At 63.5% G+C, this 23,883-nt stretch overlaps 1 protein-coding gene across 2 annotated transcripts in view; it reads right to left on the bottom strand.

The window, feature by feature from the left end:
• Nucleotides 1–23,883, bottom strand: part of TAFA5 (TAFA chemokine like family member 5) — a 174,670-nt gene that overhangs the window by 96,723 nt on the left and 54,064 nt on the right. The window contains exon 1 of one of the 2 annotated variants that reach the window (XM_039235248.1): nt 3,040–3,188. The exons of the other annotated variant lie outside the window; for it this stretch is intronic. Coding sequence (XP_039091179.1) covers nt 3,040–3,130 — 91 coding nt within the window. The 5' untranslated portion in view covers nt 3,131–3,188. Of the gene's footprint in view, nt 1–3,039; nt 3,189–23,883 lie in introns of those variants that run through there. 2 annotated transcript variants of the gene reach the window in all.

Raw genomic sequence — 23,883 nt, 5'->3', positions numbered from 1 at the left:
GGGGCCGAGGCCGGCACACGGCAAGGGTAGCCGGCTCGGTGCCGATCCCACCCCCTGCAAGCGCTCGGTAGCAACTGTAAGAGAGGCTGTTGGTACCACACGGACCCATCTCACACACTCCTCTGCCACCAAAAGGATTTACAGACAGACTGAAACCTCCAGTCCACATTCTAGAAGCACATCTCGGCTTCTCCCTTCCATGCAGACTTCCCGGCCTGTGCCTGCCAGCGCCGGATCCCAACGCCGCCAGCACCTCGCCCCGCAAGGGGCCTGGCTTGGCCGGGCGTCAGCTCCCACCTCTCCCTGCTTCTTTTTAGCGTTTCTGTTGTTCTTCCTGTTACATTAGGCATCAACACAAAAGCCGTTAATCTGTGGGCAGTGCCGTAATCTGTCAAGTGAATAAAAGATTGGAGAAAAATGTATTAAAGTCTCTTGAAGAAGAAGGTGGGAAAGACTGTTATAATTCTAGTTGTTTCCCTAAACCCTTGTTCGGAGATGGAGCGTTAAGTAAGGACATAAAGGAAGGGCTTCCCTCTGCCCCTGCCCAAGCACCCCATCCCCTGGGTGCCTGCCGCGTGAGCGAAACGGCTGGGTTTTAAGTCTGCTTCCCGAGACCCCCAGTGCACATCTGCACACTGCATTCAGAAGCAAAAGACAGGCCCCTCTTATGTCCCAGAGGAGGGTCGGGTGGCCCCAGGAGCAAGCCCAGAAGGGGCCGCCCAGGCCCTGGTGTGTCCCCACTTCCCACACCGTGGCCATGTCTGGGGCTCTCTCTGGCCCTCTGGCCGCCTGAACCCGGCGGGACCTGAGGGCCGGGACCGTCCCACCAAGGGCTGGACCAGCCAAGGCTGCGATGGCCCATCTCGGTCACAGCCCTATTCATCTTCCCAAACGCTGGGAGGCCGACTGGCCAGAGGAGCACCGATCGGCGCACCGTGGCCTGCAGCTCACACAAAAGGCGCAGTGTGGACAAACGGCTCCCTGGGCCCCCCATTCTTCATCCCTGAAAAGCCAGAGTCACAGAAATGGCTACTTAATCAGCCCTTTTCCATTCCTCTGCAGACAGCAAGTCCCGACTGCTGGCCGGCCCGCCTCGCCGCCCCCCTCCTGCTGGCCAGCACACTGCTGGGGGGGGGGGGGGCAGCGCGTGTGGCCTGCGGACGGAGAGCAGCCCGGGGTCTCCCTGGTAATGAGAGTCGGCGCCGCCACGGGGCCAAAGGGGCCAATGAAGGAGGACAGCTGGGTGCGGCTCAGGCCTCGGGGTCACGGCACGCTGAAGGGACTTAGGCACCGGACTCCCGTCTGTCCCAGGGACACGTGCCTTCCTGGCCGCACGGCCCGGCCCCCGGCCCTCCGTGGCCTGCCACCACACTGACACACGCGCGTGTCTGCTTCAGAGTCAACGCCGAGATTCCCTGTGAAGGGCTCTGCACGACCACCCACAAAAACACTTCCCTCCGTGAGCCCCGTTCTTCCCCTGCCCTGCCCTGCCCCGCTGCCCGCACCCTCCAGCCCGGGGGACAGAAGCTCTTCTTGCCCGACCGGAAGGGACTGTCCTCAGGAGGAGGACGCGTCAGGAGGACAGCACTGTCCTCTGAAGCCACCAGGACCGGCGGGTCCCCACGGGGTGCGCGGAAGGGATCCACTCAGCCCCACGCAATCAGAGCGGCCGGTGGCGGTATTCTGTGTAAATCACCACTTTAGCATCAGGGAAAGGTCCCTCCATCCTGGAACTCCCCCCCCCCCGCCCCCGGCGCAGACTGGCACTTTCGACCTTGGAAAGAGACAGTAAAACTTTAACCCACGATCCCTTTCCGAGATGAACCCCCCAAACCAGAAAGACTATGAGAAAGGGTGAAAACTAAAGGCCCGAACGTGGCCCAGCTGCCCCGGGCTGCTCTGGCCACTCGGGGGGTCCTTGGGTCCCCTGGCAGAGGACACAGCTGAGAACAGCCCTCTGGGGACGTGTCAGCCCGTGGCACCACCAACCCAGAGGCGGACGGCCCACTCCGGAGGCAGGTCGAGTGGCCGGTGTGGCCGGGAGCTGGCCTGTAGCAAGCCCCTGGGACAGCCACCGCCCCCTTCAGGGCCTGGACCCCAATTCACAGGAGGGAAGCGGACAGCAGGCCGATGGAGGAGGTCACCCAGCCTGGGGCTGGCCTCCCACACCTACCTGCTTCCCCGCGAAGCCAGCAGCAGCTCATTAATTAGGCAGAGAAGCAGCTGAATGTTGCAAATCCTTCCTTTGTAGGAGCCCGGAGCTAATGAGGATCTGCCAGCCTTCCCCAGCCGGCGCTCCCGCCAGCGCTCAGCGCTCCCTGCTGGCCAGGGGGCGCGCCGGGCAGCGCTGGGAGCGCGGTGCTGGAGGGCAAGGGCACCCACAGCCAGCGGCAGTGGGCGCCTGGGGTCTCCTGCTCTGGCTGAGCCCAGGATACAGGACCAGGCTCCAGGAGAGCCCAGCTCCGGGGCCAGGAAGTTTCCAGGAGTGCCCGCCTGACCATACCCGCACCCGGGGTGAAAGGCTGCCCTGTCCCAGAGAACCCTCCGGCCTCAAGGGTCCCGCGGTCCAGGCGCCCGCCTAAACAAGCCCCGAGGAAGGGACCCAGGAGCCGCGCGCTCCAGCAGGCACGGGGAGGGCAGGGGGCGGCACACGCTGGCAGCCCGTCCCGGCTCCCCCGGCCCGCGCGGTCCCCAGTTGGGCTCGGAAGGCGGCGTCCGGAGCGGCGTGCTGCACGCAGGCCTCGCCCGGGCGGCCGCCGGTCCCCCGGCCCCGCCGCCGTGGAGCGCGGGTGCCATCTACCGAGGGCCCGCGGAGGGCGGCGGGCGCCGCTGGAACGGGGCCGGCCGGGGCCGGCGGGAGCGGGGCCGGGCGGCGCGGCCAGGGCACCGGAGCGCCGGGCGCGGGAGGGTCCCCGCCGCCGCTCCGGGCCCGCAGGGGCGCCCGGCGGTCCTGGCGGAGCGCGGCGCCCGCGGAACGTGCTGGAACCGGGCAGCCGCGGGGGCAGCACCCGGGGGCCGGTCGGCGCCGGGGACAATTACCTTCTTTGAGGAACTGAGCGTGGATCACCAGGACGAGGAAGCAGCAGAGCGCGGCCCCCGCGAGTGCCCAGAGCGCCTTCAGGAGCTGCATCGCGGAGAGCGCGCTCGGCCGACGCCCCCGAAGTCGCGCAGCGAAGGTCCAGGCGCCGCATCAGCGCCCCGCGGGGTGCAGCCGCCGCGGCCGCCCGCTCGCGCCCCCCATCCGCCGCCACCGCCGCGGCCGCCGCGACTGGAGGCGCCTCTCCGGGCGGCGATGCGCGTCTTTCGGGCCGGGGGGAGGGGCGGGGCGGGGGGCGCCGGGGAGGGGCGGCGGGGCGGGGAGGTCAGCAGAAAGTCTCCGGCCGCGGCGGCCGCCGCTCCGGCCACTCGGCCACCATCGCGGGCTGCGGGGCGCCGGGGGCCCGGGCGCGGGGGGACGGCCGCCGCGGCCCCATGAATCAGCCCCGCCGCCGCCCCCGGAGCCGCGCCGCCCGCAGGGCCCGGACGGCGGGCCGCGGATTGCGCAACGGCCGGCGGCGCGGGGGGGTGCTGCGCGCCCCGGCCCCTCCGCGGCTGCTCGGCGTCGCCTTCCTCGTCCCCTCCTCCTCCTCCTCCGCCGCCGCCGCCGCCGCCGCCGCCGCCGCCGCGCTCGCTCCGGCCGGGGCTCAGGGGGCCGCGCCGCCGCCGCCGCCGCGGAGAGCCGGGCTCGGGGCCGGGGCTGCGCGCAGGGCGCGGGGCTGCCGCACCATCGCCGCCGCCGGGGCCCGGCCGGGCCCGCCGAGACCCAACTTGCACGGCCCGGGGCCGGGGGCCGATCGCCCGCCCCGCCCGCCCCGGACGGGGCCGGCCTCCGCGCCTCCGCCGCTGCGGTGGGACGAGGCCCGGGCCGGGAGCGGGGCCGGTGGCGGCGGCCGCCGCGCCGACAGGTGGGGCCGGCGACGCTGCGCGCCTCGCCGCCCGCGGGAAGCCGCTGCTCGGCCCGGGGGCGCCCGCCCGCTCGGTCCCTGCTGGGGAGGCGGCCCGCGCGGCGCTCGGACTCCGGCCCGCGCCCGCCGCCGTCTGCGCTCCGCCTGGTCCGCGGAGCCGCCGATGCGCACTGGGCCGCGCAGGGGACCCGGGGGACCCCCCGCCGCCCTGCAGCGCCCCCGCCTGGCGCGCCGGCGGGTCAGGCGAGGCCTGTCCAGCCGAAAACCGCGGGTCGGGCTCCACCTAGGTGCGCAGGGGCCTCACTGCAGAGCCTCCGTGGCGGGTGCGGGAGCGGGGCGGGCGGCCTCGGGCTGCAAGGGGGCTGGGCGGGGGCGGGGGGCGGGGAGGACCCAGGCCCAAGCCCCACTGCCCCCCAGGGCCGACCCGCTGTGGGTTCTGAAAAAGGGCCGCTCTGCCCGGAAACACACACACACACGCACACACACACACTCCGGGGCCTGGTGTGTGAAATCCTCTGGGCCAGCTGCTTGGCGCCCAAGCGCGTGGGAGCGCAGTAAATGCCCGGGGAAGGCTCCGGAGGAAAGAGCAGGCACCTGGAAGGGCAGTATTTCTTCCTGGCCGATTTTCCTCACCTTCCTGGGTCCGGGAACATCAGGCGCATCTACGTTCAGATCACCCCGAGCACAGCGGCCCCGGTGGTGAGCCTTGAGGCACTTTGCGCCAGTTGAATTCAGATGCCCAGCAAAGAGCTCTGGAAGTGGGTTGGGGCAGGGGCCTCTGCTTGGACCTGGCCCTCCAGCCCTGTTTGAGGTGGGGGTGGGGGGGGCAGAGACCACCCAGGGGCAGAGGGTCCCTGTGAGTGCAAGGTAGACCTGGAGACAGGGTGCAGGGGTCATAAGAAGGCTGTTTCCTTCCTGCCCAGGCATCTCGGGACGGCCAAGGGAAAGAGGCCAGGCCGGTCTAGCCTCTCAGTGTACACTTGGGGAAACTGAGGTCTGCAGAGGCATGGGCAGTGGCACCCAATACAACAATAAAGAGTAGGTCAGGACTGGCGCCCGACTCGCTCCCGTCTGCCCCTTACGATTCCGCTGTGCCAGCCCCATGATCAGAGATGGGGGGGGGGGGCTGACAGGCAAGCCCACACCTCTGGGTGAGTCAGCTCCCTGGGCAGCTGGCAGAGATGCCAGTCCCAACACTCACCTGGGGAAGCGGCCCGGATCTCACACCAGCCAGGGCCTCAGCTCAGAGAGGGTCGTTCTGCGGCCCCTCGTCAGAGCCCCACTTCCTGCCCTGTTCCTCTCCCTCACCCCCAAGACACTTCCAGTAACACCCCCACCTGCAGCTATCACTCAGGGAAGCGCCCTGCCCAGCGTGCAGAGTCTGACCTCCACCAAGGTCATTGCCTTCATTCCTCCCGTGGAGCCGAGCCGTCCCCTTCCGAAGGCCGGAGCCACTTGTTTCACCCGTGCACCCAAGACCCCGCAGGGACCTCAACCGGGAAACAGAGCCCGCCTCTGACATCCACCTGTTCCCGAGCAGGTGTATGGGATTTGAAATTTTGAAAAATATCCTAAATTCACCCAGGGAACTTTTAAAACTAACCATTTGCAGGATCCATCTGTAAAGAGAGTTCAAGAAAATAAAGTTCATAAAATGAAGCCTGTGTGGGCTTGATTTTTCAACAGGTGGAATAGGGGTCGTGTGTTCCTGCCATGGGGACCGGAGCAGCCTCCTCCTCCGGGCACTGGGAACCCCCACCAGTAAACGTGTGTGGCGCTGCTGGTAACCTCTGAGGAGGTAACGGGAACATCGGGGGACCCCTGAGGCCGGCGCCCACGAGAGCCGGTTAACAGTACACATCGCAGAGGCCCCCGGTGCCCCAGGAAGTCTGTTCAAGAGTGGGGCATGGGCACCAGTGCAGCCCTCGGAGGACACCTCCAGTTCTGATCAGAAAGACGTTATCAGAAAGGATAAAACTGCCATGGTGCCGGGCCATCTGCAGGCCAGAAAGCATGGGGGGGTCTGGGGCCAGTGGCTGCAGGAAAGGGGCTGCTGCGGAGCCATCAGAAGGATGCCAGGTCCCCCCCACTTCCCCCGTTGGCACCTGTGATGCCAAGGGACAAAGCAGTGCATCCAAGGGGCACTGGCATGCGCTCGCGAAGTGGACACTTGGGGCACAGCGTTGTGTTTCCAAAGCGCCAGGTTGGTTTGTACCCCTGCCCCGCCCCCATCACACACAGCTGGCGTCAGACCACTTTAGCTCAGGCCAGAGCCAGGAGAAGTGTGTCCAAACAGAGACGTGTCTTCAGCCTGGGGAGGGTCCCTAGAGTGCTGGAGGCATCGGACCCCGGATGGAGAAAGTATGTACTTTGTTCAAGGTGCCTTTAACTTACAATTGGCATTAACCTTCAGTCGGGCGAGGAGGCGGTACACACGACAGTTGGGTATAACTAACAGAAATCACGGGAATCCTCATACCTTTTTACAGCTCTTGGGAAAACTGCAAAATGGTGTTTATGTTCACCCTGACCTCAAACTACAGCCGTCCCATGGCCAGACTTTTTTACGTCATGTTTTAATAAAGAAGCAAACACACTACTATATCAAAGGAGACTCTCTGACATTTGATAAAACTCATTTTGACATAGTTAGTTTTCTTAGAAATCTTCCGCATTTCTATGGTGTTCTGAGAAAGGTCCCATAGGGTCACCAGACTGCAAAAGCGAGTCTAGGAATGTCCCCCCCCTCCCCCGGAATGTCCTGCTCGACGAGGAAGCCTGCTGGGCTACACAGCCGGACCTGTGCCGCTCCGTCAGCACTGCGCGCTTCAAACTTTATTCCTATACAGAGAGGGCCTGGCAGACAGGGCCGCCAGGCAGCCATGGAGAGGTGGTGGTATGAACGGGAAGGAGGGCTCAGGATACTGATACTCGACATTTGACAGTGAGGTAGCAGGGTCAGAGATGCTTCAGGGAAAAGCGAAGTGATAATAATCACTCTAAGCAGCATCATTCAGGCTACTGTGAAGAAACAGACTGAAGGAACAAGAAAGGAGTCTTGGAAATGAATGTGCTAGTGAACGTGAAGCTCTACGTACGGACATTCCTGAACACCAGGATGTGGAAAATACTGCCAAAGACGTGTCCCAGAACAGGGAGCACGTGGAAAGAGCATTGAGAAGGGAGGTAAAAGTTGAAGCATGCAGGGTATATCCCAGACGCCGAACTTTCATTCCCTAGAAGTTCTAAAAGAGGGGAAAAAAGGCAACAGAGAAGAGGAATTAGTCAAATAAATGAACAACATCTTCAGACAGCAGGGACCTACCATTTTCTGAGTAGATCCAATGGGCAGGCTCAGACCCAAGAAAGGCAAGAAACTCTCAAAATCTGGCAGATTTTGAGAAACACCACTAACAAATAATAACTCTTTGTTAGCAACACTGCCTTCTAGAAGCTACTGGAGCAGGCAGCGTCTTTAAGTTCTGATGGGAAAAGATATGGCATCTAGACTTTTATACCCAGCTGAACTGTAGACAAAGCAAACCAATTAAGGGTGTTTGGAAGTTCCGTCTTCCCATCACAGACCCTAAGCAAAAAGCTGGCCCAGGAGGACAGTCCAGCTGCCAAAGGAATCAAGAAATGAGCTGTGGGAATATGACATGAAGGAAAACGTAGCCTCTCTTGACTTTTCAGAAGCACAACAAACTGTCAAGAATATACACACAAATACACTAGACCCTCATCGTTGTATGAACCTCCTTCATCGGGTAAAATCTTTACGAAAACCTTCTCTTTTTCCACAGTGCTAGTCACAAATGTGAAACCTGCATAAACATTTGTGTGGTAATACTGGCATATTTTCATTTTTGAGTTTTAAAATCAAGATGTAGAGAAAGCTTGGAGAAGTATTTATAGTAGAAAGATAAATAGAAATTCTTACATCTGGTTTTTTTTTTAATTATATGAAAACAGTGAGGTGGGGAACTGAAGCGGAGAGTGGGCTTCGCGTCTTCTTCCCTGCTGGGGACGTGGCGGAGCAGGTGGCGGCCGGCGGTGGCCAGTCACGGCGTGTCAGTAGGCACCTAGGGTCAGAAGGGTGGGTCAAAGTAAGTCAGTGACGGTTATGGTAGAAGGGCCAGAATGGGGAAAGAGAACACTATTAACAATTCTGTTCCTGGGCCAAAGGTCAGGCTGTAGGGGAGGGGGGGGGCAGACTCCTGCTTTCCACTTTGAATCTGGATTTGTTAGTTGAATCTTTTTTTCAACATGCATGTCGTTCAAAGCTCTATCATGTGAGGAAACCTACTATCGCAAAGACAACATGAACCGCGTTCTATCCACATAACGTAACTCTTCGTGTTTGTGGAAGAGAACAAGACAATGGCGTATATATCCATGGATATGGTGCACCCGTACTTTTAGCTTGGTGTGAATGCACACTTTCTAACAACCAAAGGGCATCAGAGTAGACGGGGCAGGACTCTGGCCTTGGTCACCGGGGGAAAGCCACCTCAGTGGAGGAGAGCCAGGGTGGCAAGAAGGAGGAGGAAGAAGTCAGGGCCCTGCGGGAGGCGGGGGGCTCGGCAGGCTGGGGAGCAGGCGGCTCGAGTCTAGGGCTTGAGCAGAGGAGCGGTGTTCAGGCCGCGGGAGCCGACGCAGAAGGCCACGGCCTCGGGCACAGGAAGCCGCGTGGAGTGGAGCTGGGGAGTGGGACTCCGGGGCAAGTACAGCATGGCCTTCAGGGCCCGCAGACGCCCTGGGAAGGCCCAGAGCAAGGTGCGGGGTAGCTCCCCCAGCTCCGGCGCCCACGGTGGGGCGAGGGCAGAAGGGCGGCGCTGTGTGCGCTCGGGAACGCGGAGAGGGGAGCCCTCGGCCTCCCCCTCAGCCAGGATCAGGGCCCACGGGGACTCTGCTGGAGGCGACCGCCACCGCTTCCACGTGGGTGGGCGGCATCCGCACGCAACTTTGAGACCCAGCCCCACGTCAACAAGAGTAATGGATGCAAAAGACCTGCAGGGCCCGGGCCTTGGAGAGAGCAGAGTCCCCACGGGGCCCTTGGCTGCGCCCGGGACAGGAGCGCGTGTCGGCTGCGCACCCCGACGCCTCGACTGCTCCCTACCCCAGTGTCCCCCGGAGGCCCCATCCAGGACAGACGGGCCACAGGACGTCCAGGGACATCCAGAAGGGGAAACCAGAGAGCACACAGCAGAGAGCCTCCCCGACCACACCGTGACGTCGAAATCACACGGTCACCGGTGTCGATGCAGACCACGCTCGAGAGGCCAGCGGAGAGAACGGGCTAGCAGGGGAGGGGTGGGGGGAGGAAGGCCTGGCCCAGGAACACCGGCCTCAGCCCTTCCCCCGCTGCACTGGCCGGGCCACGCCAAAGCTCACAAAGAGACACTCGGCCGCATCTCTGGCCGAGAGAGGAGCCAGGGTGAGGGGAGCAGGCGTGGGGCGTGAGGGGAGGAAGCAGGGGGGCACCCAGAGGTCGTGGAGGAGACCTCACGAGTGGTCAGACCCGGGCAGTGATTTCAGGCCGGGTCCAGTGAGACCTGGGGGAGGCCTGGATGTGGGCGGTGGGGGGGAGGTGCCGGAGGCCCGCTGCTCGGGCCGGGAGTGGGGGCGGGTGGCGGTCACCAAGGATGGAAGGGGAGGTGTGGGGGCGGCCGGGTCATGAGTCTGGGGAGGAGAGGAAGGGCTGGGCGCCCAGGAAGGAAGCGAATGCCCAGCGTAGGGCAGGCTGCACTGCGGGCACCGCCAAGGGGCCCCGGGGCTGAGCGCTGGGCCGGCGCCTGGACACTCAGTGGGCTGAGGAGGGGCGTCCGGCAGGTGCCTCTGGAGCCCTCGGGTCACAGCTGCTCAGCATCTGCAAGCGGCCTGTTCTTTGGGCTTCTGTGCGGTGGACATGGCGGGCGGGGGGTACACATACGGGTGACACGGCCCACGGGGCTTCTGTGTGGTGGACGTGGCGGGCAGGGGGTACACATACGGGTGACATGGCCCACGGGGCTTCTGTGCGGTGGACACGACAGGCGACGGGGACCGTGCAGGACACACGCACCGCACACAACAGTGCACACGGCACACGTGATGGGACACGTGGAATGGCTGTGGTCGGGCACAGGAACCAGGCAAACAGTGGCACGTGACAGTCACGTGGCATGCAGGGCGGCGCGCATGCAGCATGCGGCAGGGATGCACACACCACAGGCAAGGGAGGAATAGGAAATGCACGTGACAGGGGCCCATGTAACACGGGGCGCTCCTGGCACCTGTGCCACATGTGATGGAGGTGCGTGTGACACGTGGAACATATGTGATGACGTGTCGGGGCACATGTAGTACCCCGTGGTGTTGGGTGTGACACACATGATCCGTGTGACAGGGGACACACACATCACGGTGACACGGGACAGGTGACATTACGACAGAGAACACCCAACACGTGCAACTGAGGGTGCAGGTGACACAGGTGACCCCCACCTGAGGGACACTGTCCCCCCCACGGAGAAAACAGGTTAGAAGGTGTTGGCTCCTCAGTGCATGTGTAGGTGCGTGTGCACATGACTACATGTGTGCTGTGTGAGTGCCCACACTTGTGCCATGCTTGTGAGTGTGTGCTGTGTCAACACGTGGGCACGTCACATGTGCATGCGTGTGTTTCCGTGTGGCCCCTGCGTGTTCTGTGTCGGAGCATGGACGCTCTGTGTACTTGGGGGTGTGAATGGGGGGCTGAGTGTGTGTGTGCACACCTGCTCGCACACGCGACCTCTGGAATCCACACTGCAGATGGCTTCACAGCAAAGGCACGGTCTCCCAGGGGCCCCTGCTTTTTCTTAAAGCCTCACGTTTCAAAGGCAGGTTTGTCAATATCAGTGAAGCAAATCTTCATCCAGAACTCATGCCTAATTAGTACACGTGCACACACACACGAGTGCACACACGGGCGTGCACACACACACACGAGACATGTGCACCAGGTTCCACCCTGGGCTTCCTGGGGGATGGGAGGGGTGGCGGTCCAGCTATTTTATTTTATTTAAAAATTTGTTTTTAATGTTTCATATTTATTTCTGAGAGAGAAAGACACAGCATGAGCAGGGGAGGGGCAGAGAGAGAGGGAGACACAGAATCCGAAGCAGCTCCAGGCTCCGAGCTGTCAGCACAGAGCCCGACATGGGGCTCGAACCCACCAACTGTGAGATCATGACCTGAGCCGAAGTCAGACGTTCAACCAACTGAGCCAACCAGGCGCCCCCAGGCACCTTTTATTTTATTTTAAATTTTGTTTCAACTTAGGAAAAATCTTCCCGACAGGCAGAGCTGAACTATGGAAGCCTGTGTTGATTATTATTTCTATTATTTTTACTACTGAAAGGCAGAAGAAACTCACTCTAAATCCACTGCTTCTGAAGGACGGGGTGGGGGTGGTAGTTAAAATCTGGCAATCAAGTCCCCTCCGGAATTCTGCCTTCCCTGACCCCACGGACGGGGTGAGGCCGCTTGCCAGGAAGCAGGAACCGTGAGCTTGTGGCCCCCACCCCGCCCGGCCGGCGTCTTCCCTGAGGGGAGATGCCCGGGTCCCCACCCTGCCCCTACATCCGCCCAGAGACTGGGAGACACAAGGCTCCCCCCAGCCCCGTTTCGGGGGCCCCTTGATCGTGCCCCAGCCCGGCAGAGTGCTGGCAAGGGCTGGGGCACAGCTTGTGCCGGGGCCCGGGGCGTGAGTGCACCGGCCGTGGCCCCCGTGGGGGCACCGAGCGCAGAGCTGCCTCAGTCTGGCCTCTGTCCCCTCGGCACGGACGCAGCGGGACTCCCGGCCACACTTGCTAACAAACACGCACGCTGGCCCGTGGGCGGGCCTTCCCCAGCACAGCTTCTAAGTTGTCACATCGAACGCTCACTCACCTGAGTGTCGCCCCGAGGCGGCCGGTGCTCCCCGACCCTGGTCGCACCCCGGCAGCTGCGGGCATTGCGGCAGACATCGGGGCTCCGGGGCCCCGCTTCCCCACGCGCCTCTGAGGCAGGGTCTGTGCGCCCACCCGGCACAGCGTCCACCGCTCCCTCCTGACCAGCACCTCCCCCGAAACTGTGACCATGTCCTGGAACGGAGCACATTTAATCCACCCCGAAACGGCCCTGATCCCTCGTGTGAGTGCCCACGACCCGACAGGCGGCAGGTGGGAGGGCCCCAGGCAGGGGAGCACCCACCCCGCGGTGCAGAGTGCGGGAGAGGCCACGTGGCCGGGAAGGAGTCGGCGGGCGGCCGGCGGCAGCAGGGGCTGAAGAACACAGGGCCTTTGGGGTGGGGTCCCCACTCCCGCTGCCGCCTGTGCGCCGCTCGCCGTCTTAATCCCGCGGCACCTCCCCCTCCTTTACACCCAGGACAAGGCTTAGAGCTACTGAGCTACACAGTCTGCCCCCGGCCAACACTTCCTGCTCCCTCCCCTGGGTGTGCGTGGGAGAGGCAGCCTCTTGGTCCCAGGGAGATCTCTGGGGCCCGTTGCGATGGGGGCCCCACGGGACGTCCCAGCCAGCCCCTCTCTGGAATCACCCCGAAACGGAATCTCTGTCTGAATTCAAGGTTTGAGGCTTCGTGAAGGGCAAATTCCCTGACAGGCCTCGCTCCCAGCTTTCGTCAGTCCTTTCTACCCTTGGGTCAATGAGTTCCAGATCCTTTCTCTAGAGCAGACGAAGCCACGTGAGCAGGACGCGTGGGGGGAGGGGACAGAGAGAGAGAAGTTACAGGGAAAGGTCACCAGCTGAGGGCGGGCGAACGGTGAGACTGAGGCTCACGGCTGGGGCAGGGGTACGAGGCATGTCCCTGTCCCCGGCCGATCAGCCAGCTGCGCTTCAGGCCCGAGGGCCCAGCCACACCGGTGAGCACAAACAGCGCTCCTGCGGGCCTGAGTTTTGGTCTTTCCGGTCACCTCTCTGTGGCACCAGAACATAGAGGCTGTGAGCTCAGCGAAACCCGCTGCTCGCAGGCACCAGCTGGGACTGAACCTCCTCGGCCCGCGCCCCTCACCGGCTCCGGCTCCCTCAGTGTCCCCGGACACCAGCCAGCCAGGCTCAGCCAGGAATCCGCGCCGACCCCTCGTCCTACGTGACGCGCTCTGCGGGGCCACACCGGGCCGTGGCGGCCCCTTCCCGTCCCCCGCGCCAGCCCTGGCCCCTGGCTCCGAGGCAGCAAGGCTGTGTCTCCGAGCCGAGGACCCCCTCAGCCAGGGAGGAAGAGGAGGAGGAAGAGAGGGGGAGGAGGGCGGGGACGGGGTGGGCCCTCCACAGCGGAGCAGGCAGGCCCCCCCAGGCCTCGGTCAGACGCCTGCATCTTGCTCTGCCCTCCCCGCCCCTCCCCAGGCTGGCCGCCTGCATCTTGCTCCCCTTTTGGAAATTCTTTTCTTTGCTCCGCACACGTCAACTCACACTGTAGCCGAGCTTCCGGCCCATTGGCCCAAGTGCGGAATGTTCTCTGAAAGCATCTCCCAATGAGCCTAGAGGGACACCATGCAGGTGTCCGGAGCCCCCGCTGCTCTGACAGGTGCGCGCCCGCAGGGGCCGAGGAGCCCTCTGGAGGGAGAGGCGAGCAGCCCTGCACCCCCGCCCCCCCTCCCCCTCTGGGGCCCCCGCCCCACCAGGCGGGCACGTGCTGTGACGGGCACCAGCGTGGCCCCTGAGAGCTGAGCAAGCGGCTGGGGGTGGGGGCGGCCAGACAGGGGTCCCAGGTGGACGGAGGGCTGGCAGGGGGAGCACCTGGGAATGGCAAGGCCTCCATGCGAGGGACGAGGTGCGGGATTCTGCTCAAAGCGGCACTGCCCGTCAGGACGAGCTGAGCGGTGCCGGAAACGGGGAAAGATCGGGGGCTCCGGCCTGTGGAATGTTTCTTTAAATGAGGCTGGGTGGAGAGTCCCGAGCCGGAAGCTGGCGCAGGAAGTTTCCCCACAGCCCTGCCGTGACAGGAGCCCACTCCCCTGACGCAGCCGGGGTGCGGGATCCGGGGACATCGGCGTCCCCACTGTTCTATGCACGGGGAGAGCCACTGTCGGTGCCCCGTGGCCAGCTGCCCAGGGGAGCCACCCGGCGGTGCGGTCTCCGGGCCAGGCCCCCGCCCGGCGCGTGGCCGTGTGAGTAGGTTCTCGAGTATTCTCGGGCCGCCCCACGCCTGAGCCTGGCGCCCTTGCGGGAGCTCCAGCCGGCGGGATCGGTCCCTGCCCCCAGCCCACCCGCCACCCAGGCTCCCACCCTCGCGTGCATCCCGCCACGGCCACTGTGGGGGACAGCGCGGCCGAGGGAAGACAGGGTCTGCCTCCTGAGTTTCTGTTCTCTGCCTCAAGCTCCCTTCACAGCCGTGGACGTGAGCTCGAAGTTCTCGGAGCCTCGGTTTCCCCAGCTGGTCTCCTCCACAGGGGCGTCCAGAGGAGTCACGGCGGCTGGGGGCTGGGAGGACACGTGTCCCCGAACTCCTGCTCTGACCCAGATGGTGACGGCGACTATTAGAGGCGTCAGCAGCTCCAGAACAGTCCCTCCGGGGCCAGTGACCTTCCTCTGGCATGACCTTCGAGGCGGCAGGTTTGCCGCAGGCACTGAATGGAGGTGGCAGTCCAGGGCCCCCACGCCCCGCAGGGCCACCGCTGCTGCCGCGAAGCTCAGCGACCCGTGCCCACCCCTCTCAGCGAGGCCCGGGGCTGGGACCTTCCCAGGTATCCGGGGGGTGGAGGAACTGACCACACAGTGGAGGACAGTGGCCAGACCGCACGTGGCAGTGGACTCCGGCTCTGAGCGCCGCGCAGCCTCGGGGAGCCCTGCCCCCACCCTACAACCAGCAGAGGCTGGTCAGCTTCCTCAGTTTTGCCCCCACTCAGGACCACGAGAGAGTCAAACCCGTCCCAGCCAGTGACAGGGATGCCCCGCTGCTCCGCGTAGCCACCCCCGGACACCTGGGAAAGTCCGCCCCCTTCAGCGCGCCGGCACACCGGAGCCACGTGGCCGCCCCGCTCCCGCCTGCCCCCCAGCTGCCCACGGCGGGACTCCGCGGCCAGCGCTCTCCCCCTTCACGGCTGTCCCGTCGGGGCCTCAGCGCACCTCGTGCACACGCACCTTTGTCTCGGGACGCAGACTAAGGCGCTTGCTGGACGAGGCCCCTTTCGTAAAGAAGACGGCACGGGGTCACCGCTGCCGATCGCACGGTGTGGTCTGGGGCAGGAGGGACAGAGCGTCGGGGTACAGAGTGCGGGCCTGGGGGTGGGCAGGGCGGCCTGGGGCGCTGGGAGGGGACGCAGTTGGGATGCCACGGGGCATCGCTCCCCGGGGGCCCTCGGCCTCTCCGCTAACCGGACTCCCCTGTGAGTGGGGGACAGCTGGGTGGCGGGGGCGGGCCTTCGAGGTCCTGACAGGCGTGTAGGGCCGGGCCGGGTCCAGGCCATCCCTCCCCAGGTGAGAGGCTGGCCTTGGGCAGGGGGACGCGCCTGGTTCTCCGAGGCACAGACCACCACACCTCTGCCCAGGAGCCTCCGTGCACCCACCGCTGCACTTTCTAGAAAGGGCCAGGAGCCACCATGATGGCAGGGGAGCGGCCGCCGACATCCGGCTCTCGCGGTGGGCCAGGAGCCTGCCGGGTCCACACCACGACCCTAAGCCCTGAGAGAAAGAAACTGAGGTACAGAGCCCCCGAACCTGTGTCAGGGCAGGACCCTCAGAGGCCGCTGGCTCCCGCCCAGGCCCTTCGGCGGCCGGTCAGAGACGGCTTTGGTCACTTGCTGCCTTTTCCAGAGCGTTGGGGGCCCGGGACCCGACCCTGAGCAGGGGCCCCTGGAACCAGAACACTCACTTCTAAATGAGGCCGAAGCCAGAGTCAGAATGTCACAAACGACTATTGGATGGCAGAAAGTGCATCGGGTCGCTGTTTGTGAGTGTGGTTTATTACCGCCTGCCGGTGTCTGGAACTTTCTAGCGGGGACGCTGGGTCGTAGCAGCAATCATCCCCTCGATAACAGCACGCGTCAATCACGTCGCCACCGGAGAACCGGTGGGTCACCGTGGGCGTGAGTAGGAAAGTGGATGCTAAATGTTTTCTGGGCCGTCAAGCGCTCGGCCTGGGAGGGCTTTGCAGGAGACGTGAGGCCCCCCGAGTCTGCATGCATCTCCCCGCAAAAACATAGCTATGAACAGCGCTGCTGCCGCTGGGCCTCCCCACCCTGCACCGGGCCCGCGGGGACGCCACGCTGGGAAGGTCCTGCGGCCCCCGTGTGTCAGACCACCGGGCTCTGTCTCCTCGCTTGGCCAAACACTGCAGATCTAGAGCGTGGACGGGTACGAGCCACGTGACCATGCTTGTTCTCCATCCTCCGGCCCAGGTCGCCCTGGTGGCCTTCCGGATGAAAGGGGGCGGGAGAGACTCTCTCTGTCATTGCCAACAAGCGTGGGCCACGCCACGACCCAGGGCAGGGGTCCATCATGCCGGAGGGGCAGGAGGCAGGGACAGCAAGGCTTTGCAAAGGCCACGGCCAGTGGGGGGGCCAGTCACGGAGACATGGGTGGGCCGGGTCACCCCCCGGCGGGGCCCCTGACTCAGGACGGCAGGCTCGGGCCTGAATCAGAACCCCCACCCTCGCGGGGCCCCACCCTGGCTTCCCTCGCCCACAGAGAAGATCGGAGACAGCAGGAACGTGAGTGCCCACTGTCCTCCTCCACTGAGGCCACGAGAACGGCCACCACAGCACGGGAGGCCCAACAACGCCCTGCTTGCCCGGTCTGGAGGCCGGAAGTGCCGGGCCCGGTGTCTGCAGACCCAGTTCCTGTGGGAGGGAGGCCTCTTCCACGGCAGACAGAGATCTCCGCTCTCCCGTGTCTTCTTATAATCGCACCTACCACGGGACCCCGCGCCACGACCAAAGCGCGTCCCAGAGTCCACACACACACACTCCGGGGGTGGAAGTTTCAACACATCCTGTGCGGGCATGGGACGCAGGCCACAGCGCCCGTCACTGTGTACGTCCAGCGCACACCTGCTCGCACGCACTCTCCGGGAGCCTGCGGGCTGGGGAGGAAGCCTGGGGGGCCACACGCCCCCGACTGTGTGGCCCACGTGGCATCTGTGCATCCTTGTGGATCCCAGAGACTGCCAGCCCTTCCCCTGCGCTTCCTGTACCTCCCTCCTCACTGCCCACTCCACGTGGCCATGGCCACCTCGCTGTTCCCAAGTCCCTGGACCACGTCTCCCAGTGGCTCTGCCTGGAGACGCCCGGGGCGTGTTTCCCAGTTGGCCAGATGAATAAACACACACAGGAGCGAGGAGGGCCCTCCCACACTACCGCCGGTCCTAACGGCCACCCTCACACTGCCGGCGGGACAACGTGGCGAGGACCCAAATGGACCTCGACTCCATTGAATAACTTCATTATTGGCTTTGAGGATATGACCCTGTAAGTAATCTGCAGCTGGAAAATGCAGATGATTATGGGCTCAGAGACACGGAGAGGTGTGACGACGATTAAAACACATTATGTCGGCTCCAGAGAGGGACACATTCAAACCAAGATTTAATTTGTCCGTGTGTAAAATGCGAGACTTAAAGAAACACCTAGGGCAAGCAGCAAATGAGTGTGTGCCGAGGAAAAGCAGACGACGATTTGCGGGCTCCCGGCAAATTGAACATAAGCTCTCATTATAATGCAGCCACAGCGAGCCAGCACGCAATGACGGCGACATGGGGATCGTGGCGCCCTGGCCCTGAATGAGAATGAGCCGCGCAGCCCGGCTATCTGCCCACCCGGGAGCTCCTGACACCCTCCCGGCCCCGGAGCCTCCGATGTGCAGATCCTGGAGGGCCTGGGGGTGGCGTGGACATGCACATGCCCTCCCTCGCCCCTCTGCCCATGAGCACCCGACTCGGCGGCCACCACAATCCCAGACCTGCTTCCCCGAGGGGCGAGGGGTGCCCCGGGGCACTGAGCCCTGGGACTCGGGTGCAGGGAGGACGTGAAGGCTCCACACGGGCCTAGATGCTGTGGGGAGACGGCTCCCGCGAAGCCCCGCCGGACCCGCTCATTCTGCTCGTCCGCCAGTCCCTGTGGCCTTCCTCATGCCCCAGGGGGAGCCCCTCAGGCCCCAGGACTTGCTCCTGGAAGGTGCTGGCCACGCTCGGAGCTCCCGCTGGAAGGAAAGTCCGCTCGGCAAGGTCACAGGAAGGGTTCAAGGGCAGATGTGTACCCAGGCTGTCCCCATGCTGAGTGGGGACGCAGGACACACAGGGGTCAGGAGTGGCCCAGCGGGAAAGCTGTCACCAGAGAGATGGTCACGAGGAGGCCTGGCCCCCGCTCAGGCCCCGCCAGGGACAGGACCCGGAGATCAAGTCCTGGGGCCGTTCCTCGGGACCCACGCGGATGTCACAGTGGTGACCACGCAGAGACGACCACCCGAGGCCGGGGCCACACGCCCCTGCGCTCCCAGATGCTCCTCCATCCCCTACAGCTGCCGACCAGGGGTCAGAATTCGCCCCGTGGCCTCCGGAAGGGAAAGCTTAAAATGTTTGGGTTGTTTTCTGTGATTTTCCATCAGAAACAGAGCCTGGGCCCCAGCTCCCTCCCAAGGTGCCCTCTCAGCCGCTATGAGCAGAGACAACCGTCAACCCCACGGCCAAGGCCCAGACTCAGGCGCGTCTCCCGGGGGCCACGATAGGGGCCACATCCTGGAGCTTCCGTTCTCTCCAGCCACCAGCAAAGGCCCTGTGGCCGCACCTCCGGATGGCCTCTATGCCCTGGAGCCAGAGGCCCACCGTACAGCATAGCTGGTGTCTGGGTGGGGGGGGGGGGCACACTGCTCCTTCTGGACAAACCCCAACAGCAGGGACGCCCATTCTGGGCACAAAGGAGGCGGAGAGACTGCAAGGCAGAGGTTGAGAACCTGCGGCCTGGACTGTCTCCAGTCAGATCCTAGAAAGAGGCCCCTGTGGGCCGAACAAAGCAGCTGGGGCCGCCAGCACACGAAGAGCCTGGCCACGGCCCCCGAGTGGGGAGGGCCCGGCGCTCCGGTGTCCCCGACGTGCCCCTCGGCGGGGCCTGTCCTGGGAGCAGCCTCCGAGGATGCCACGTCCGTGCACTGCACTCGCGTCTGCGGGGCCAGCTTGGCCTTGTCCGTGGTCGTGGCCTGCCACACCCACCTGCTGTGGCCCCTGTGGCCACCACCCTCCGCAGGACTGCTGGCCTCCCTTCACGGCAGAGGTGTCCCAACGTGGGCCTGCCCAGGAAGCATCTCTCCCCAGATGAATACAGGTGGCAGAGGCCGATTTAAATGAATCTATTAATTATCCCCAGCTTAGCACACGTGTGTGTGTGTGTGTGTGTGTGTGTGTGTGTGTGTGTGTGTAAGCCGCAGCTCCTAAATAATGTAATTTCAAAAACCTCAGCATCTATTACATTTAATCACTTCTCCCTGTGGTGTGCGGGACGGAGGCTGAGCGCTAACCACGTAGGTCCCCGGAGCCTGCGGGCCGCACGGGGGCCGCTCTCCCTGCGCTGCCAGGGTGCATGGGCGGGCACGCTTCCTGCCAGGCACCTGGGAGCCCCTCACTGACCAGGACAGACTCACCTCCTCTGCCCCAGAGACCCTCTGCGACCCCTGGACTCACAGTGACCTCCCCTCCCACGGCTGACCCACCGGCTACCCGGGCAGAGCTACCAGTCCATCCAATACCCCCCAAAGGACCAGGCATCAGCACCTGGACCCCGAAGACCCCACCCAAGCACCAGGTCGCCCCTACCTGGGAGGTGCAGAGGCCCTCATAAGCACGTGGCCACACAGCCGGGGGGCAGGTGAATATTTCCTGCTGGGACCCTATAGGGGTGGCTGCCAGCCCCAGCTCTGCTCCCCACCTTACGCCCTGGGGCAGGCGTCCCGAGGACCCCACCCACCATGGCAGAGGGGCTTGGACTAGTGGTCACTGCAAAGGTCACCCCTTCCCTGAAGCCCTTTGGTGATTGGGGCTCACTGAGCTGCAGGAGGCCTCACGTGGGGTGCCCGAAGCGTGGGCTTGCTCCACAGCCCCTCGGCACGTCTGGGGTTAACTATTTCCTTCCTGCCGTGTTTCCCTCTCGCTCTCCGCTCTCTGGTAAAGACTGGAGCTTCTGAAGACGTGGATGCACTTGAACATCTGCCGTGTGAAAGCAAGGATTTCAGACAAAAGCCACAGCATGAGCTGCAGGGCGGGGTGGGGGTGGGGAGAGGCAGCTTCGTTCGACCCGGGCCCTAAATGGAGGAGAGCTGGTGTGGACGGCGACTGAGAGGCTCAGAACCGCCAGGGCCCAATAGCCGTGCCCTGAGAGCACAAGGAAGCGTGAGTGCACGTGGACGAAGCCTGAAGCCAGCTGTGCCGTGCGGGAGCCCTGGGCCCCGTCATCCCCAAGCCACCCCTGTGCCCATCCACCCCCTGCGGCCCGTTCCCCCCACCCCTCCACCCCTAGGGTAGCGACAGGCCGCGGAGGGCTCCCGCTTCTCCCACAGGGACCCCACTGTCTTCTCCCTGCTCCTGGACGGCTCTGGCGGCCACTCCCACCTGCTCCTGTCTCCACCACCCCCGGCTCTCAGCATCCCCGGCCACGCCTGCCACACAGCCATCTCGGGGTCCACTCGCCAAGAGCACTGTCCAGTGACGTCTGCAGACTCCATGGAGGAGCCAGCCCTGGGGAGGGTCTCTGGGACCCCTGACCGCAGGCCCCTCAGCAGAGACCATCCGGAAACAGACAGCCGGGGACAGGTGTGCCCCCGTGTTGTGGACACCAGCGTGGGCGGGTTCCAGGTGTGAAGGGGATCTCAGCATTCCGAATTAAAAAAAAAAAAAAAATTTTAACATTTATTCATTTTTGAGAGAAAGACTGCAAGTGGGGGAGGGGCAGAGAGAGAGGGAGACAATCCAAAGCAGGATCCAGGCTCTGAGCTGTCAGCACAGACCCCGACGCGGGGCTCGAACCCACAAACTGTGAGATCTGACCTGAGCCGAAGTCGGACACTTAACCGATTGAGCCACCCAGGTGCCCCATCTGCATTTAGAAATTCTTAAATCACAACTCAGACACCTGGGAAGTGGTGAAATCGTCATTATTTGGAGGTCTAATCCGTTAACACAACAGCTCTTAATATTCATTTGTTACTGGCAGTAAGTAGCCATAACAGTTTGCTGAGGAAGCCGCTGTGATCTTCGTGGAGCCCAGTGGCCGCCATCCATGTTCTCACTAAATGAAGGGCCCCCCATCACTCTTGAAAAACGAAATTCTCTCCTTCCCAGAATTTCCAAGGCCTCCCCAAAGAGTAATTAACTCCTGTGATTAAAAATGTAATATGTTGGGGACATTTTTTACTTGACGAAGGTACCAGGTTAAAAGTTTTAATATGCACTGTATTAATCATAAATCATTTTGATTAAAAAAAACCTCACAGAATGAGAAATAAATGGAGAAGCTTCGTTGTCAATGTTGGATTATGATAATTTCTTTCCTATCCTAATTTTTATTAATGAAAAAAAATGATGAACTAAATCAGCCGTCAAACTCCTGCACCTTCACAGCCGGAGGGCTGGCGAGCCCTTCCAGAATGTTCTGAAGATGCTCCGTGTCCCCAGGCCCTGCAGGGGAGGCTCTTCCAGCGGCCCCGATATGGACTGGGCAGCGGGGGCGTCCCATGGGAAGGCCGGGAGTCTGCCCCGTGTTCTCCTCTCTGGGGGAAGCTCCTGTCTCCCTGATGCCACACTCGGGAGAGTGGCCTGGTCCCCACTGGGGAGGGAAGGACACCAAGAGCTGGCAGGTAGGGTTCACCCACAGGCATCAGCACCTGCCTGCGGCCCCGGGCCTGTGATGCTGGGGGCTGGGAAATGCCCTCTGGGCCAGGAAAGGCCTGAGTGGAGAAGGGCACGGCCCCACGTGTCAGAGGATAAGGGGGTCTGGCCGACGGCAGAGGAGAGCGCCACCCACTGGGGACAGAGAGCCCAAGGAGGTTGAGCCTGGACTGAAAGCCCATGAGATATGAGCTCAGGAATGCAGTAGGAACCTTCCAGAAGGCTCACTGTGTCCCGGAAAATGAGCAGGGCCCCCAGGCAGAGAAGACCCGGGCACAGGGGCTGCCCGCGTCAAACACAGGGCACCAGGGGGCAGTAAGTCCCCCAAAATGCTCATTTGTCTGTCGCAGCCACCCAAACCTGCCCTCAGGGTCACAGTGCCTGAGCCCTGCCCCTGCCCTCGGGGTCACAGTGCCTGAGCCCTGCCCCTGCCCTCGGGGTCACAGTGCCTGAGCCCTGCCCCTGCCCTCGGGGTCACAGTGCCTGAGCCCCGCCCCTGACCTCGTCAGCTAGCGCTGTCCCACCTGCACCTGTGAGCCCTCCCTGCCCTGCAGCCCCTCCCCCTTGCACCCCGATGTCCCGTGTCCTCCAGGGATCCTTCATCCCCTCTTCTGCCATCCTGCCCCGAGCCTGCTCCTGTCAGCGGGCCAGACACAGGGGGACGGGGTCCCAACCCTCCCTGTACCCAAAGCATGGAGGTGCAGGTACCCACGTGTCCTTGGTCAAGGCACCAGGGATGCGGCCGTGAGCACAGCCAAGCCCTGAGCCCCCTCCGCTGGGGCCGACCTCCGTCGGTAACACCTGCTGGGTGTGAGCGACATCGCCACGGAGACACACTTCGCAGGGCCGGGATGGCAGGAGGGTGGAGGCCATCTGAGTCACGCTGGCCCTGGGCGCCTCTCCCAGGAAGGGACATTTGTCAGAGACCAGGACTGCAGAAGTCACGATGTGTGGACGGACCTCTTAGAGGAGGCAGAGCGAGGCTGATCCGAGAAACGTGGCAGAATCCGCAGGGTCCCGGGAAGGGCTGGGAGGGGCTGGCGGGGAGGCAGAGCAGGGCGCGGGCGGTGGCGAGCGGGGGGGGGGGGCCGGGTCCCGACTTCCCTGCAGGCCTGGGAGCCCCGAGGTGAGCCCACGGGCCGGGCCACGGTGGCATCTAGTGCGTGGATCAGGCTGAAGCCACATGGCCCATTCAGTCTCCGCACACGGCCTACTCCCAGGGCGGCACTAGATTTGCTTCACGGCCCCGCACAGGCAAGGCCTCGGGGACGTGGAGGGCACACACGAGGAAAGAGGGGGATGCCGAGGGAGGCTGTCGTCAGTGACCAGCGAGGGCCGAGCCCCAGGGGAGCCCGGTGGGCGCATCCAGCTTCTCTTCCCCGGGAGCCCACGCCGACCCCCTCCGTGCACAATAAATATTTACTTAAGGTTTTTCCAGTTGTCAGTGTGATAAACGGGCCCTTGACACACTCAATGTATCGAGTAAGCGGAGTTAATCTACAGGAGGCCCTCCTGAGGGCTCACCCCACTCTGCCCACCACACAGCTGGCAGAGGGGTGATGGGGGGGCGGTGAGGCGCCCCGGTACACTCAGGACTGGGCACTGCGGGCTCCGGGGTGAGGATGGGGTGGGGGGGGACAGAGTGTGGGATGAGCAGGTGTCCTAAGATTATAGAGACCCAGGTCCCAGGGCAGAGCCTTGCCGAGGACAGGCAGAGGCACAGATCTCCTGCCGCTCAGCTCAGCGCCCCCCCCCCGCCCGCCGGCCACTAGGTCAGCTGCCTGCAGAAGGGACCCTGCCCCAGGCCGTCCCCAGGCCACCACAGAACCAGGAAGTCCCTAAAGACAACCTTGGCGGGGGCCAAGTTTACAGCCCAAACCTCTCCCATGCCAGCGCCCTCGTGGGAGGCCGAGCCGAGGCCATTTAATCCCAGGGCAACTCAATTCAATCAACACAACTCGACAGAAGACCATGCAGCCTGATTTATGACTTCTCCAGGGTGTTCCCTGCTCCAAGCCCGGCCCGGCCGCCACCTCCCGTAAGCTTCCCTGGCAGCTCCTCGAATGAGCTGACCGTGTCCTCCCTGGGCAGTGCCGGCCCCACAGCCGCGTC

The sequence above is a fragment of the Hyaena hyaena genome, unplaced genomic scaffold, assembly GCF_003009895.1.
Source record: "Hyaena hyaena isolate Hyena2069 unplaced genomic scaffold, ASM300989v1 scaffold_4, whole genome shotgun sequence".
In the NCBI taxonomy this organism is placed as follows: Eukaryota; Metazoa; Chordata; class Mammalia; order Carnivora; family Hyaenidae; genus Hyaena; species Hyaena hyaena.
This window is presented reverse-complemented; position numbering and strand designations above follow the sequence as displayed.